A 12,294-nucleotide genomic window follows, 5' to 3' on the forward strand; every position below is an offset into this window, starting at 1 on the left:
TATTCCACTCATCCTATTAAAATCTGCCTTGTAACGCTCCATCCCAGCTCTGCTCTCACACACTGTGATACTCTTTCCTGACCTTAACTAACCTCACTCTGTATTGTTTGCTGAGCACGCAATACAAAATTGTTATTTTCCTTTGGTCCATTCCTCTGACAGTGAAAGTAATAGAATCAAGCCATTTGTTGCCTTGTAATGCTCCATCCCAGCTCTGATCTCACACACTCTGATACTCTTCCCTGACCTTAACTAACCTCACTCTGTATTCCAAGTTTGCTGAGCACGCAATACAAAACTGTTATTTTCCTTTGGTCCATTCCTCCGACAGTGAAAGTAATAGAATCAAGCCATTTGAGAAAAATGAGCAGTTTTTGAAGGAGTAACACCTTAAATCCAATTGCAACATTCTCAGTTATGTCAACAGCCTTTAAAAAAATGAATAGCATAAAGGGGTGTCAGAAGTGGGTGGAAGAGACTTCCCCACTCAACAAGAGGTACTAGAAGTTTCATTTCCCAATCCTCTTTCTTTAAAAATCCTGACTTTAAAAAAACGAATAGCATAAAGGGGTCTCAGAAGTGGGTGGAATAGATGTCCCCACTCAACAAGAGGTACTAGAAGTTTCATTTCCCAATCCTCTTTCTTTAAAAATCCTGTGTTATTTGAAGTTCAAAACCTTAAATTACAGTAATTAAAGTTACCAAGTGATTGCAGGTCACCGGAGTTGTAAGGTAAGAGGCATTTCTGAAAACACCAGGGGCTGGGACAGGCCATGAGCGTGCACAGAGATAGTTACTATGGTTCAGCCCGATGCACAAGAGCCCAGGAACATTAGATAAGGGAAACTTGGCCCCAGCTCTCAGATCAGCTGAACTAGTTCTATCTCTGAGATACGAACGTACCTATCTTTGAAGGCTTTGGGCCAGCACACTCAGTACCTGGCAACATCAGGCCACCTTCTGAAAGACTATCTGTGCCATGGACCATTTCATCAGATCAGCCAGACCCTAATCAGAAGGCAGAAGCCCTGGCTGGAGCCATAAACGCTTACCTCAAAGTGACAACATCTGTAATTCATTTTTGTAAATGCTTTAATTGGTTTGCATTTTTCTAACATCTCTTCCTCACTCACTCTGCAAAATTAACTAATTCCAGAGTGTGTGTAATTGCAGTTTAAATACAGCCCTGTGGTTGTCTTAATAGTCCTACCATCACTGAACTTAAGCTTGTGCTGCTCCCAACTAGACCTACTGGTCTCTGCAGTGTTAAGCACTTCCTTCTTGTCTGATATCCTTTCTCAGCTTCTGAAAAGAAATTAATATAGCACCTAGTTGTATTCAAGAGATAAGAAATATACAGTTATATTTTCCAATTATATTTTAAGTTATAGTTCATATTTTAATAAGCATTTAGTTATATTTTAATTATCATTGTAAGACCATAAATCAGTCCTTCTTTCAATATCCCCCTCTAATACAGAGCTGTTACTTGTAAAAGGGGAAGCCTTTGGGAAACTCAGTTTGGAGACCATGTCTTCTTAGAAAGAACACCATACAACAAGCAAACATTATTCTCTCCCCCACAAATACATCTGACATACTACAGATTTTTCTCTGAAAATTATACATTTTAAGAAGACACGGTGCTATAAAAATAAGCATTGGAGTTCCGCTCAATTAATTCTCAGATCTTGAACTTTACTTCCAAAGGAGAGAGAATATCTGCAAAATCCCAGGGAGTCAACGATGTGCAGTCTCTCAGTTCCCTGAGGCTCATCACTAACACTGCTCTGTTGGAATCATTTAACAGCCAAATATCCACAAGCAGAAAAAAGCTGCCCTCAAAGACAAGAAGTGCAAAAAAACCCCAGAAATCCCCCAAAACAAAACCATGATGCTTTACTCATGGATGGGTGAATCTAGTAGAATTCCATCTACTTGCCTAAGCTTCAGGTCAGCATCCAATGTAGGTTCTTTTTTTTCAAATAAATATAAAATCAGCTGAGGTAATAAAAATAGCCAGTATTTCTCACAGTAGGAACTGTTCTTCCCGCTGACTCTCCTCTAATTAAGATCAGCTTTTTTTGCATTTCTCCTACTAGTTCTTTTGAGAAATATCTGCTCATTTCAATTCTTCTCATGAGATTTTTCTTAAAGATTTTTCTCTGACTGCACATGGTGCTACTTGTAGCAGATGGCAAAATCTTAAAGCAAGTTATTAAATCGATTCCCGCCGTCCCCCAAACACGCAGTAAATCAACATGTGCTGATGTTTTAATGAACACAGACTCAGTTTGGGTTTGCTTCAAATCCCACTCACACAAATGACAGCCTTGCTATTAGGTTTGAACAGGAACATAAGCAGCCTCACACCTCAAATGAACTGAAGCACAGGGTCTACTCGCAAATACTTCCCATTTTCTTTGAGAATATATTCTTTCTTTATATGCCCAGCAGTAACATTCTGTTGCAGCCATGTCACATCGTAAATGCTTGTTAAAAATCAGCACACACTCTATGTGGTCCTTTTATCATATTCACAGTTCTAGCTTTTTCCAGGGAAATTACGTGCCCAGCATATTAGTCAAAGAATTCAAAGAAAGCACGAGGAAGAGATAGTTATGTATCATAAATAACAACAAATACCACAGACATCATTATCAACGAAATATTTACTGAAGGTTGCTACATACCATTCTTACATGCTTGGATACCAAAATTCAAACTGCCCTCAAATTATTGGTCAGCTGGGTGAGGAGCATTAAAAATATTTCCCCCTATTTCCCCAGTGAAAGAGACCAATAGCTAAACATATCCTATGGGATCTACAGCCTTCTGGCAGCACCTAAATGGAGGGTCCAAGCTTGCAGACACCTCTGGGACACCTCATCCAGGGTGACTACTCCTTCTCCTGCTGAAGGAGCATGACACCAAACGGTCTCCCAAGCTACACCTTAAACACAGGAGGCAGATCGGAAGGGCTGTGGAAAAGCAGCAAAAATTTACTATCTCCCATCATAGAATCATAGAATGGTTTGGGTTGGAGGAGACCTTAAAGATCATCTAGTTCCAACTGCCCTGCCATGGGCAGGGACACCTCCCACCAGACCAGGTTGCTCCAAGCCCCATCCCTCCAAGTGTCAGAAAAGGAAAAGGTAATTTAAGAGTCCCAAACCATACAACATTAACCCTGTCACTTAATCTGCCCACCAGAGTGGGGGTCCCATTGCCTCCCCATCGTCTTTCCCACCAGGCCAGCAGCTGGGCCACTCCAGCAGCTCCTGGGGCTACCTGGCACTCCAACCTGGTGCAAGCCCAAATAGAAAGGGGGGGCTGTGTCCGGGTGTTACTTACTGCAATTGGTTGCAAATCATATCTATAATGAATTAAACTTCTTCAGTAGTTTAAACATTAAACACTGTGTCCAGGTGTTACTTAGTGCAATTGGTTACCAATCATATCTATAATGACTTAAACTTCTTCAGTAGTTTAAACATTAAACATAACTTATGTTAAACTTAAGATTCAGCAAGAAGTGATTTTTTTTTTTTAAGTGGCCATTTGGAACCTGACCTGCAGCTTTTCTCCAAAATTGGTAAAGTTCAAACAGGGGAGGAACTAGGATGAAATAAAAAACTGGTGAGCTAAAACAAGCAAAGTACAGCCAGGGGCTGTAACCTTTGTACCAACATCTCCTTGTGACTGAAACTCTTTTACTAGTCATTTCTCGAATGCCTCTGCTGCTTGGTTGACCTCAAAAATCAGATAAGAGCACAAACTAAACTCCAGCTTTCAAATATCAAAAGTTAACGGCCCCCTGTCGAAGTTATCGCTCCCTGTAAAAATGTAGGCTTTGGGTATTAACTGCAGCGTTTGGAAAAGCTCCAGCTAAACAGCTATAAAACCACATATAACAGGAAATGAGCCCACGTTATCTCGTGCTGCTCTGCCCCGACAGGCTCCAGGCAGCTTATCCTCACTACGCAACCCTGTATTGACTATTATTAGGAAGCACAAAAATCCAGTCAGAACAAAGAACAAAACAGTTGGTAATGGATTTTTTTTTTAATTTTTTTTTTTTCTTCTCTCCCCACCAGTTTTAGGGATACAAGGTTCAGGAAAGGCAAACAGAAGGCATTTCAGTTAGACAGATATATATAGATGCACTCACACACACACACACACACGTACTTGTTTTGCAGCCTTTTAAATCCCCTGGTGCCAGGGATACCATTGTCCTGTTACGTCTGATGTTTGCGTGCTATTAAAAAAAAAAACAAGTTCTAGAACAGCAGGACTTAACTCCTGGTTTATTCATATGTGAGCTTCGTTTTTTCATATTTGCAACCTCACATAATCAGGCGAGTGACTTTTTGGTACAGGGGGGGCATCACAGTCACAGCACCTCCGCCGTACCAATTCATCCAAGAGCCTTATGATTTATGATGAAACATGATTTTCACTTTTCATTCTTTTCACTCAACAGTTAGGCAAGCACCAACACTGTGAGAAGTCTACTTCCAGGTAATTTGGCTGACACCGTGCCAAAAAAAGGAGGAAAAAAAAGAGGAAAAAAATAAAATACATCAGTTGCGGAGCTGCTAAGCCAGTTTTACTGACTTCTCTGTCCTCATCCCTAGGAAAATACTTCCTCCCAGAAAAGATGTTATGTGGGTGTGCTTGAAAACATCTGAGACTCTCAAGGAACACATTCTTTTCGTGGCGTACATTGAACCCTTTCTAAAAAAGTGCTAAAATGACAGTTTCGCAGCCACCTATCCAAATTTAAATGGAAAACAGAACAACCCTTTCTCAAACGGGTGAAGGCCAAGTTACCACACCTCTCCTTCAGCTTCAGGGACTGTCACTTAAAAATAGGACAAGACAGCAACATTTCCCCTTTATTCTGCTCTACCCTGTTGTCTCCTGCTGGTTTCCTGCTCACGGAGCTCTTCCTGCAGCCCTTCCCAGGGACATCACATTGGCCACACATCATTTTCCCTACATCCTGGGCCACCACAACAAAATTATGGGATGCGATATATTCATTTGCAAGAAATGCCTGACCATTCTCTTTCATTTTGTGTAAAAGGCCCAACTTTACCCCACTTTTATTAGAGAAAGGTGAGGGATTTTTAATCCAGCACATCATTCACAGCGTTCTGTGAGTCTCTGAAAAGCACTTTTTGGTTAAGGGTTATACAGAAACTCTATACAGAACCCTCTTTGCTTTTTTTTTTTTAATTAAAAAAATTAATTTTTTAGGGCCAAAGCTTGCACTGGTTTTTAAGCCATCTTTAGAAACTCTACCAGCTCTAGTGGGTAACTGCACCCTTTTCAAAGAATCACGTTTCATACTGGCAGAAGTCAGTACTTAATCCATTAATTGCACTGCTAAATAATACCCAAAAAAAAGTAAAACCAGGAATACTGCTGTTTTTATGGCAGTTTTAACACTGTGGGAAATAAAACCTGAGCAATTGCTAAAATTAAATACTCCGCACTCGTCATTCGCAGCGTTCGGTGAGTCTCTGAAAAGCACTTTTTGGTTAAGGGTTATACAGAAACTCTATACAGAACCCTCTTTGCTTTTTTTTTTTTAATTAAAAAAATTAATTTTTTAGGGCCAAAGCTTGCACTGGTTTTTAAGCCATCTTTAGAAACTCTACCAGCTCTAGTGGGTAACTGCACCCTTTTCAAAGAATCACGTTTCATACTGGCAGAAGTCAGTACTTAATCCATTAATTGCACTGCTAAATAATACCCAAAAAAAAGTAAAACCAGGAATACTGCTGTTTTTATGGCAGTTTTAACACTGTGGGAAATAAAACCTGAGCAATTGCTAAAATTAAATACTCCGCATGCCCCTTAGGAAAGTTTATTCAAATTGTACAGCACACACATAGCACCTCAGGAGATCTGCCCACCACTGAATAACTGCTGTAAAATTATATCTTAGTGTATATGGCTACCAATGAGCCCCAAAGCCAAGCCAAGAACAACTCAACATGCCAGATATATATTCTGACATGACTGGCCCTGCTGCTCCAGAACAAACCACACTGAGAAAGTGATGCTCTCAACCCCGGGTCTCTCCCTCCCTTGAACCTGGGAGTGAAAAAAGGGAAGGGGGATTTGCAAGGTTGACCTCAGAAACCAGAGGGATGCCAAGGCACAGAAACACACGCTCTAATGACTGGCAGTCATTAAATAGACAGACTACGGGGATCTGCTCTGCACTAGGACTAACAGCCTCCCAGACTCAACTTCCAGAAATAAATACACATACTCTCTCTTTATAAATATATATATTTTCATAGCTGTAGCCATGGGTTTCTAAAACGAGCATCAGTTTCTAAATAACTCTCCTTTTCAATAGAGTATTTTTAAAAAACACTAAAGAACACTGTACAGAAAACGGCAACAGAAAAAAAACAACCAACCACTAAAATGACAGATGTAAATATTATGTGAAAAAATATGACAGACAAGCAAAGGCAGCAAGGAAAATACCACTGATAGATGGAGGAAAGGTAAGAAGTGAGCCTGGTACCTAGCAACAAAGTGATATACACAGATTTGCTGCTAGGATTTCCAGAATTCTGCATCTAACTCTGTAAAATACAGTAGGAGAGTGTTAAATTATTCAAGTGGAAAACATAAGATAAACAACATTAAATAGAACAGAAGTCTGGAATGCCTAGAATTCAACAGGCACCCAGAAATCATACAATCATACTTACATTATTCTTCTGGCAAATAATTTCCTGGAATGAAAAAAGAAGAAAAAAAAATAATGTTGATAACGCTTAACAACTACTAAGATAGGTATCTGATTAGCATGACTTGCTAATATTAACATTTACTGGCACATGACAGGAAAATGCTGGTTTGTAGATGTTTTCTATGCCTGACAAATCAATATAAATCAAACACTGTCTCAGGAGAGACAAAATTGCTATGGATCCAAATAAATACATACATTTTATATATAAATACACAGGAGCATATGTACGGTGTGTATCTGTATATACACATAAACACATGCACACATGTACATACCCCTCCCTATATAATTTTTTTTAGAGGGATGCTGGCCAAAAGTTGACTATTAATGTACATCTGCTCATATTTGAGAAGATAAATGCAGTAGGTAACATTCTGCTGCCAGCAGAGGAAACTGTGAAGAATAGTAAGAGCAATATTTCTACGAGGCTTTAAAATACTTCCAAACTGGTAGAAATCCACGTTGCTCTAATAAGCCTGATGCAAAGAGTGTATCTTCACAGCCACCCATGATAACCCTGCCAGATTTATCAGTAACCCTGCTACCCCTCTGGGACCTCTCGGCAGCTTCACCTCCACCTCAGCATTAAAAAAAACAACAATATATCAAACCAAGATGCCTCCTACTTTCCACATTGCCTAAGTCAGGCTTCCATAAAACCTCTCTTCCCCCTGTTGAGGGGGCATGTTTCACATAGGACTGTTGCTGACTTTCCAAGTATGGGACATAAACATCTAGTCAACCCCCCACCACCACCACGGGCATGGACATCTTTCACTAGATCAGGTTGCTCAAAGCCCCATCCAGCCTCACCTGGATGTTCATACAGAGGAACATTCCACCAGCAAGACTTTACCTACATTGCTTTGCATTTCGTACATTCTGATGATCATTTTGAGTTCTTTCACCTCCTTCTACACAAGATTAAAACCACACAGACACTCCTGTATTTGCTTCTACTTTATCTGATGGCTGCAGCAAACACAGGAACAAACATTGCCTCAGAAGATGCCCAGGCATGCCCATAACTACTTTTCTTTTTCAGGTAGTTACTACATACTATAGAAGAGGTCTTGCTCTCTGCTGACTTTCCTGCAAACAGTCAAAAGCAGAAACATGGGCCCAGCTCAAAATACTACATACTACAGAAGAGGTCTTGCTCTTTGCTGACTTTCCTGCAAACAGTCAAAAGCAGAAACATGGGCCCAGCTCAAAAGCTGAAGGAAACCAAAGAGAGTCTCCCAGTGGGCCCTGGAGTGGTGGCAACGGGCACACCCCAGTCTCCCTACAAAGAACTGGGCTTCCACTGACGTCAGTGGGAACCTGGCACGTGACACGTTTACAAAGTCCAGCTCCTAAATTAGTAAAAAGTTCCCTTAATTGCCCGAGGAAGCCTGGTGCCTCAGTCCAAGGGATTTTCAGCAGGAGTTGGGTATTTGGCTCCTTACTCAGAACAATGAAATTCTGCTCTGCTTACACTAACATTGTACTTGCATCATTGAATTCAGTCCACAGATTGGTCCTTTGTCACCAGCAGCTTTATTTTTAGGGCTTTTATCTGTATACTCTTTGTTTTGCAAAAAAAAAAAAAGAAATAATTGGGTTGCAACGAGTCCAGTTGGCCAAGAAAATCTGGAAGGAAGAGCAGGGGGAAGTAACTGAGTTATTCAACGTACGTTCCTCCCAACAGAGGGCCAAGCTGCAAATAACGGAACAGAATCAAACCCAAACATGCTGCAGTAGCCAGAAGCAGTGGCAGCAACCCCTTTGTGAGAGGTGGCAGTGCCCAGATTGCCGCCTGACTCACTGAGCTGCTTCCTAAAAAGCTGCTTTTCAGCAAAGAATGGAAGCACAATAGAACAAACCACCTCCTGAACAGAGCCCAATGCATCTGAGGGAGGGGAAGGAACTAAAAAGTCATCTGAGTTGTCTGCACTCCCCCATCCCCTCTGAAAATACTAAACCCTTCATAGCGTGTGCAGGAGGAAGCAAGTACCAACCCCTTGGCTGACACAATTCACAGCCCCATAGATTATCTTAAACCACCATCTTGCCTTAAACCAACCTACCATACCATGAAGCGTGGCCTGGCCTGACAACCAGGCACAAGTTTTGCTTTTTCTAACTCTGCTGTTAATCTCCAGCCCAGCAATCCTGCAGGTGAACCCAGCAAGACATATCAGAGGCCATCTGGGGCCCCATCAGGTTTGGCCAGAAAACAGCTAACTTTATTACAGAGGAGTTAAAACTTAAGAATTATTTTACCACCCCCTACACACTACCATTCTCCACCAATTGTTATCACGGTAACAATTTACCCCAAACACCAGTATTTCCCTCGAATGATAAAACCACATATTTCATTTCTCATCTGAAATTTGTCAGACTTCTGGTTCCATAAAGAGCCATTTAACTGTAACCTAAGATAAGTTGCCCAGAGAAGCTGTGGCTGCCCCATCCCTGGAAGGGTTCAAGGCCAGGCTGGATGGGCCTTTGAGCAACCTGGTCTGGTGGGAGGTGTCCCTGCCCAGGGCAGGGGGGTTGGAACTGGATGATCTTTAAGGTCCCTTCCACCCCAAGCCATTCTATGATTCAATGAACACCTAGGTATCTAACTGACCATCATAAAGTCACCTAAATCTTTGTCTTAGGAAAACCAAAGTGAGTTTTTCAGCATTTCACTGTGGCCATGTTTTCAGGACCAACTGTGGCTTCCCCCTCTAATGCACCCCATCTTCCCCATCCAAAGCTACCTTCAGGGACTGCAGAGAGTCCGCGTTCGTGTCGCAGTAGAGGATGATGTTGTTCGCCATGCTGAAGCTCTCCCTTACTCCCAGGTGGTAGAAGAGGGACGGCTGACGGAAGGCGTCACTCATCTCTACGACAGCAATATCTGCAGAAAGAAATGGAAAACTGTCAGTGCCACACATTTCTGACAGCCAAGTACTTCTACACCACGTCTCTTCACACAATTGGCTTTGATAAGACGACCTGATTTTAAGTAGGAAATAAGACATCTAGAGGGATTTCCCCATTTTAGCTGTTATATCTGAATTTTGAATATAGTCAGCAGGATGTGGTTTAATTTTTTCTCTTTTCTTTTTTCCTTCCTCTCACCCTTTTTTTTTTCTTCCTTAAACGAGACCTTCATTTCCTCAGGTAAAAAGGGGTAAAACATCACTAATCAAGAAAAGTCAAAGAGTTCATTTATTGCCTTGCAGAATAAAATCTGTTTGGTTAATTGATGACCTTATGAAAAAAAAAATAAAGTTTGAGGTCTATTTTCACCCTCTGTGCAAATTGCAATAAAAAGTTGTGTACTATATGTACATCACTGTATCTACTGTATAGATTCTGTATTAGAATTTTGGAAGAAAACAGCTGTAAATTGAAAGAAAGGCAAAAGTAAGGTTCCAAAGTAAACTACCACTCAGACCTATTTTGATTCCTATAGAAAGATTAGGGAGAAAAGGATGAGGCAGAGCAGAAGAGAAGGAAAGGAGTCCATATGTAAAGCTGTAGAAATCCTCACATAAGAAAGAACGGAAAATTCTGTTCAAAATAAATTTTATTTGCACGAATAAAATTAAGCACATGCACAAATGCTAACAGAGGAAGGAATGTAGTCCACAATTTCTCCTATAACGTGTGTTTCACTTGCCCAGATTCATACCGATGTAAAAGTAAGACAAGAGGCAGTTACAAGTGTCAGCAGAACTAATTAAGGCTTCTACTACAGCAGGCAAGATATTTCCACAGAAAAAGGCTTGTGGGATCAAGAGAGCAAAACAAGAAAAATTACTCATCTCCACCTCTCTTGCAAACACCCTTCTGTCTCTTCACCCAATTTGTTTTTTTCTTCCTGCGGATGCTTTTATGGCAGAAAAAAAACAGATAGCAAGACAAGCTCTGTAAGCAAAAAGCTTAAGTACCCTCAAGTTTCTCTGCTCTAACTGATCCAATAAGAGAGTCTACCTCTAACCACAACATTTCACCTCACCTACTTACATAGATTGTTAAAACTGTAATGAAGGTATTCAATAAAAGATAGGCCTTGTGGCCATGCTCTTAATTGGGAAGGGATTAAGGGCATCGCTCCAACTTGTTGAAAAGTAACATCTTTGAGACATCTGCCCTTCAGCCACATTTTACTGTAACTTGCCTACAGGCTTAGGAATTATTAAAAAGCTGAAGAAAGGATAGACACACACAGGGGGATGAACATTAGCCTGTAAGAGCTTAGGCTCTTCAACAAACAAGATTAAAAGAGAGGCTAACATGGTATAAAAAAAAAAAAAGAAAACTTTCCCTTGCAAATCAAATTCTAAATTATATTTTCTAAAAGTTTCATAATTTGCGTTCTAAGAATCTCCCTCTGTCCAATATTTGCCGTGTGGATTCCATCAAATACATTTTATTGAAGTAAGAAAGGAGGCACATTGCTAAGACCATACTTATGCTGACTTTTGATTGGTTTTGGGAAACTGAGACATCCCAAAAGCCAAACAAGAATGACGAGATTGCCACTATATTTTGTTTGGATGAGATTAGGGCTTGTTTGTTTCTTTTCTTTAGGAAGTTGCCGTAATACAAGCTCTATTTTTAACCACTCTTATTCATATAAAAGTCTACCCATGAGCAACTCTAAGTCTATGGTATGTTTCTGTTACACTGAGCAGGAAGAAAATTTGCGCAACCTGCCATGACTTAATTCTCAAATCTTGCGAGATAACATGCTCTCGCTAGAGTTGCAAAACTGAAATTAAAAGAGAAACATTACTTCGAAAAGAAAAATAAAGTGACAGAGCCTGACCAAATGTAGAATTCAGAAAATGCTTGAGAAATCCTATGTTAAAATGGCAAGTTCCTGGGACCATGAAGAATAACTCTTAAAAAACATAAAGTTATGTGTGTATATATATTACTGTCAGCTGGCCAAATCACAGAATGGTTTGGGTTGGAAGGGACCTTAAAGATCATCGAGTTCCAACCCCCCTGCCCTGGGCAGGGACACCTCCCACCAGACCAGGTTGCTCCAAGCCCCATCCAGCCTGGCCTTGAACACTTAAACAGAGGAGGGAAGGACCACAAGAAAAAGTCAATATTTGTAAGAAAAATTACACTAAAAAATTGGTGTAAACTCTGTTGGGAAACTTATATTTCTTATGTAACTAAAGAGGATCTCTTTCCTTTACATGTTAAGACTTCTGTGAAATCCAGGTCTTCTGGATAATCTCATTTGATAAAGCGGTATCTTCCACAGAATAGCTCCAACTTCTGGGAAGCTTTCCTTCTCACTCTAGCAGTTATGTATTTTAAGATGAAGTTGTTCATTCATGGTGAGATCAGATTTCTAAAGTCCAGGTTAGCCCTTAGCGCTGGTACCACCATTTCCAAGGGCAATAGCCCAGTTCTTACCTGCAATTCCAACAATCCACAAAAAAAGTGCACTTTTAGGATCCAGTGTCTATCCAATAAATAAAAAACCCTATACCCTAAACCAGCTG

General features: G+C 40.5%; 1 protein-coding gene across 1 annotated transcript in view; it reads right to left on the bottom strand.

The window, feature by feature from the left end:
- Positions 1-12,294, bottom strand: part of MAP3K5 (mitogen-activated protein kinase kinase kinase 5) — a 150,939-nt gene that overhangs the window by 93,783 nt on the left and 44,862 nt on the right. The window contains exons 2-3 of the mRNA XM_014956153.1: positions 9,541-9,680; positions 6,744-6,767 (exon numbers count right to left, since the gene is read on the bottom strand). Of these exons, the coding sequence (XP_014811639.1) occupies positions 6,744-6,767; positions 9,541-9,680 (164 nt within the window). The remainder of the gene's footprint in view (positions 1-6,743; positions 6,768-9,540; positions 9,681-12,294) is intronic.

The sequence above is a fragment of the Calidris pugnax genome, unplaced genomic scaffold (assembly GCF_001431845.1).
Source record: "Calidris pugnax isolate Ruff unplaced genomic scaffold, ASM143184v1 scaffold302, whole genome shotgun sequence".
NCBI classification, from domain to species: Eukaryota; Metazoa; Chordata; class Aves; order Charadriiformes; family Scolopacidae; genus Calidris; species Calidris pugnax.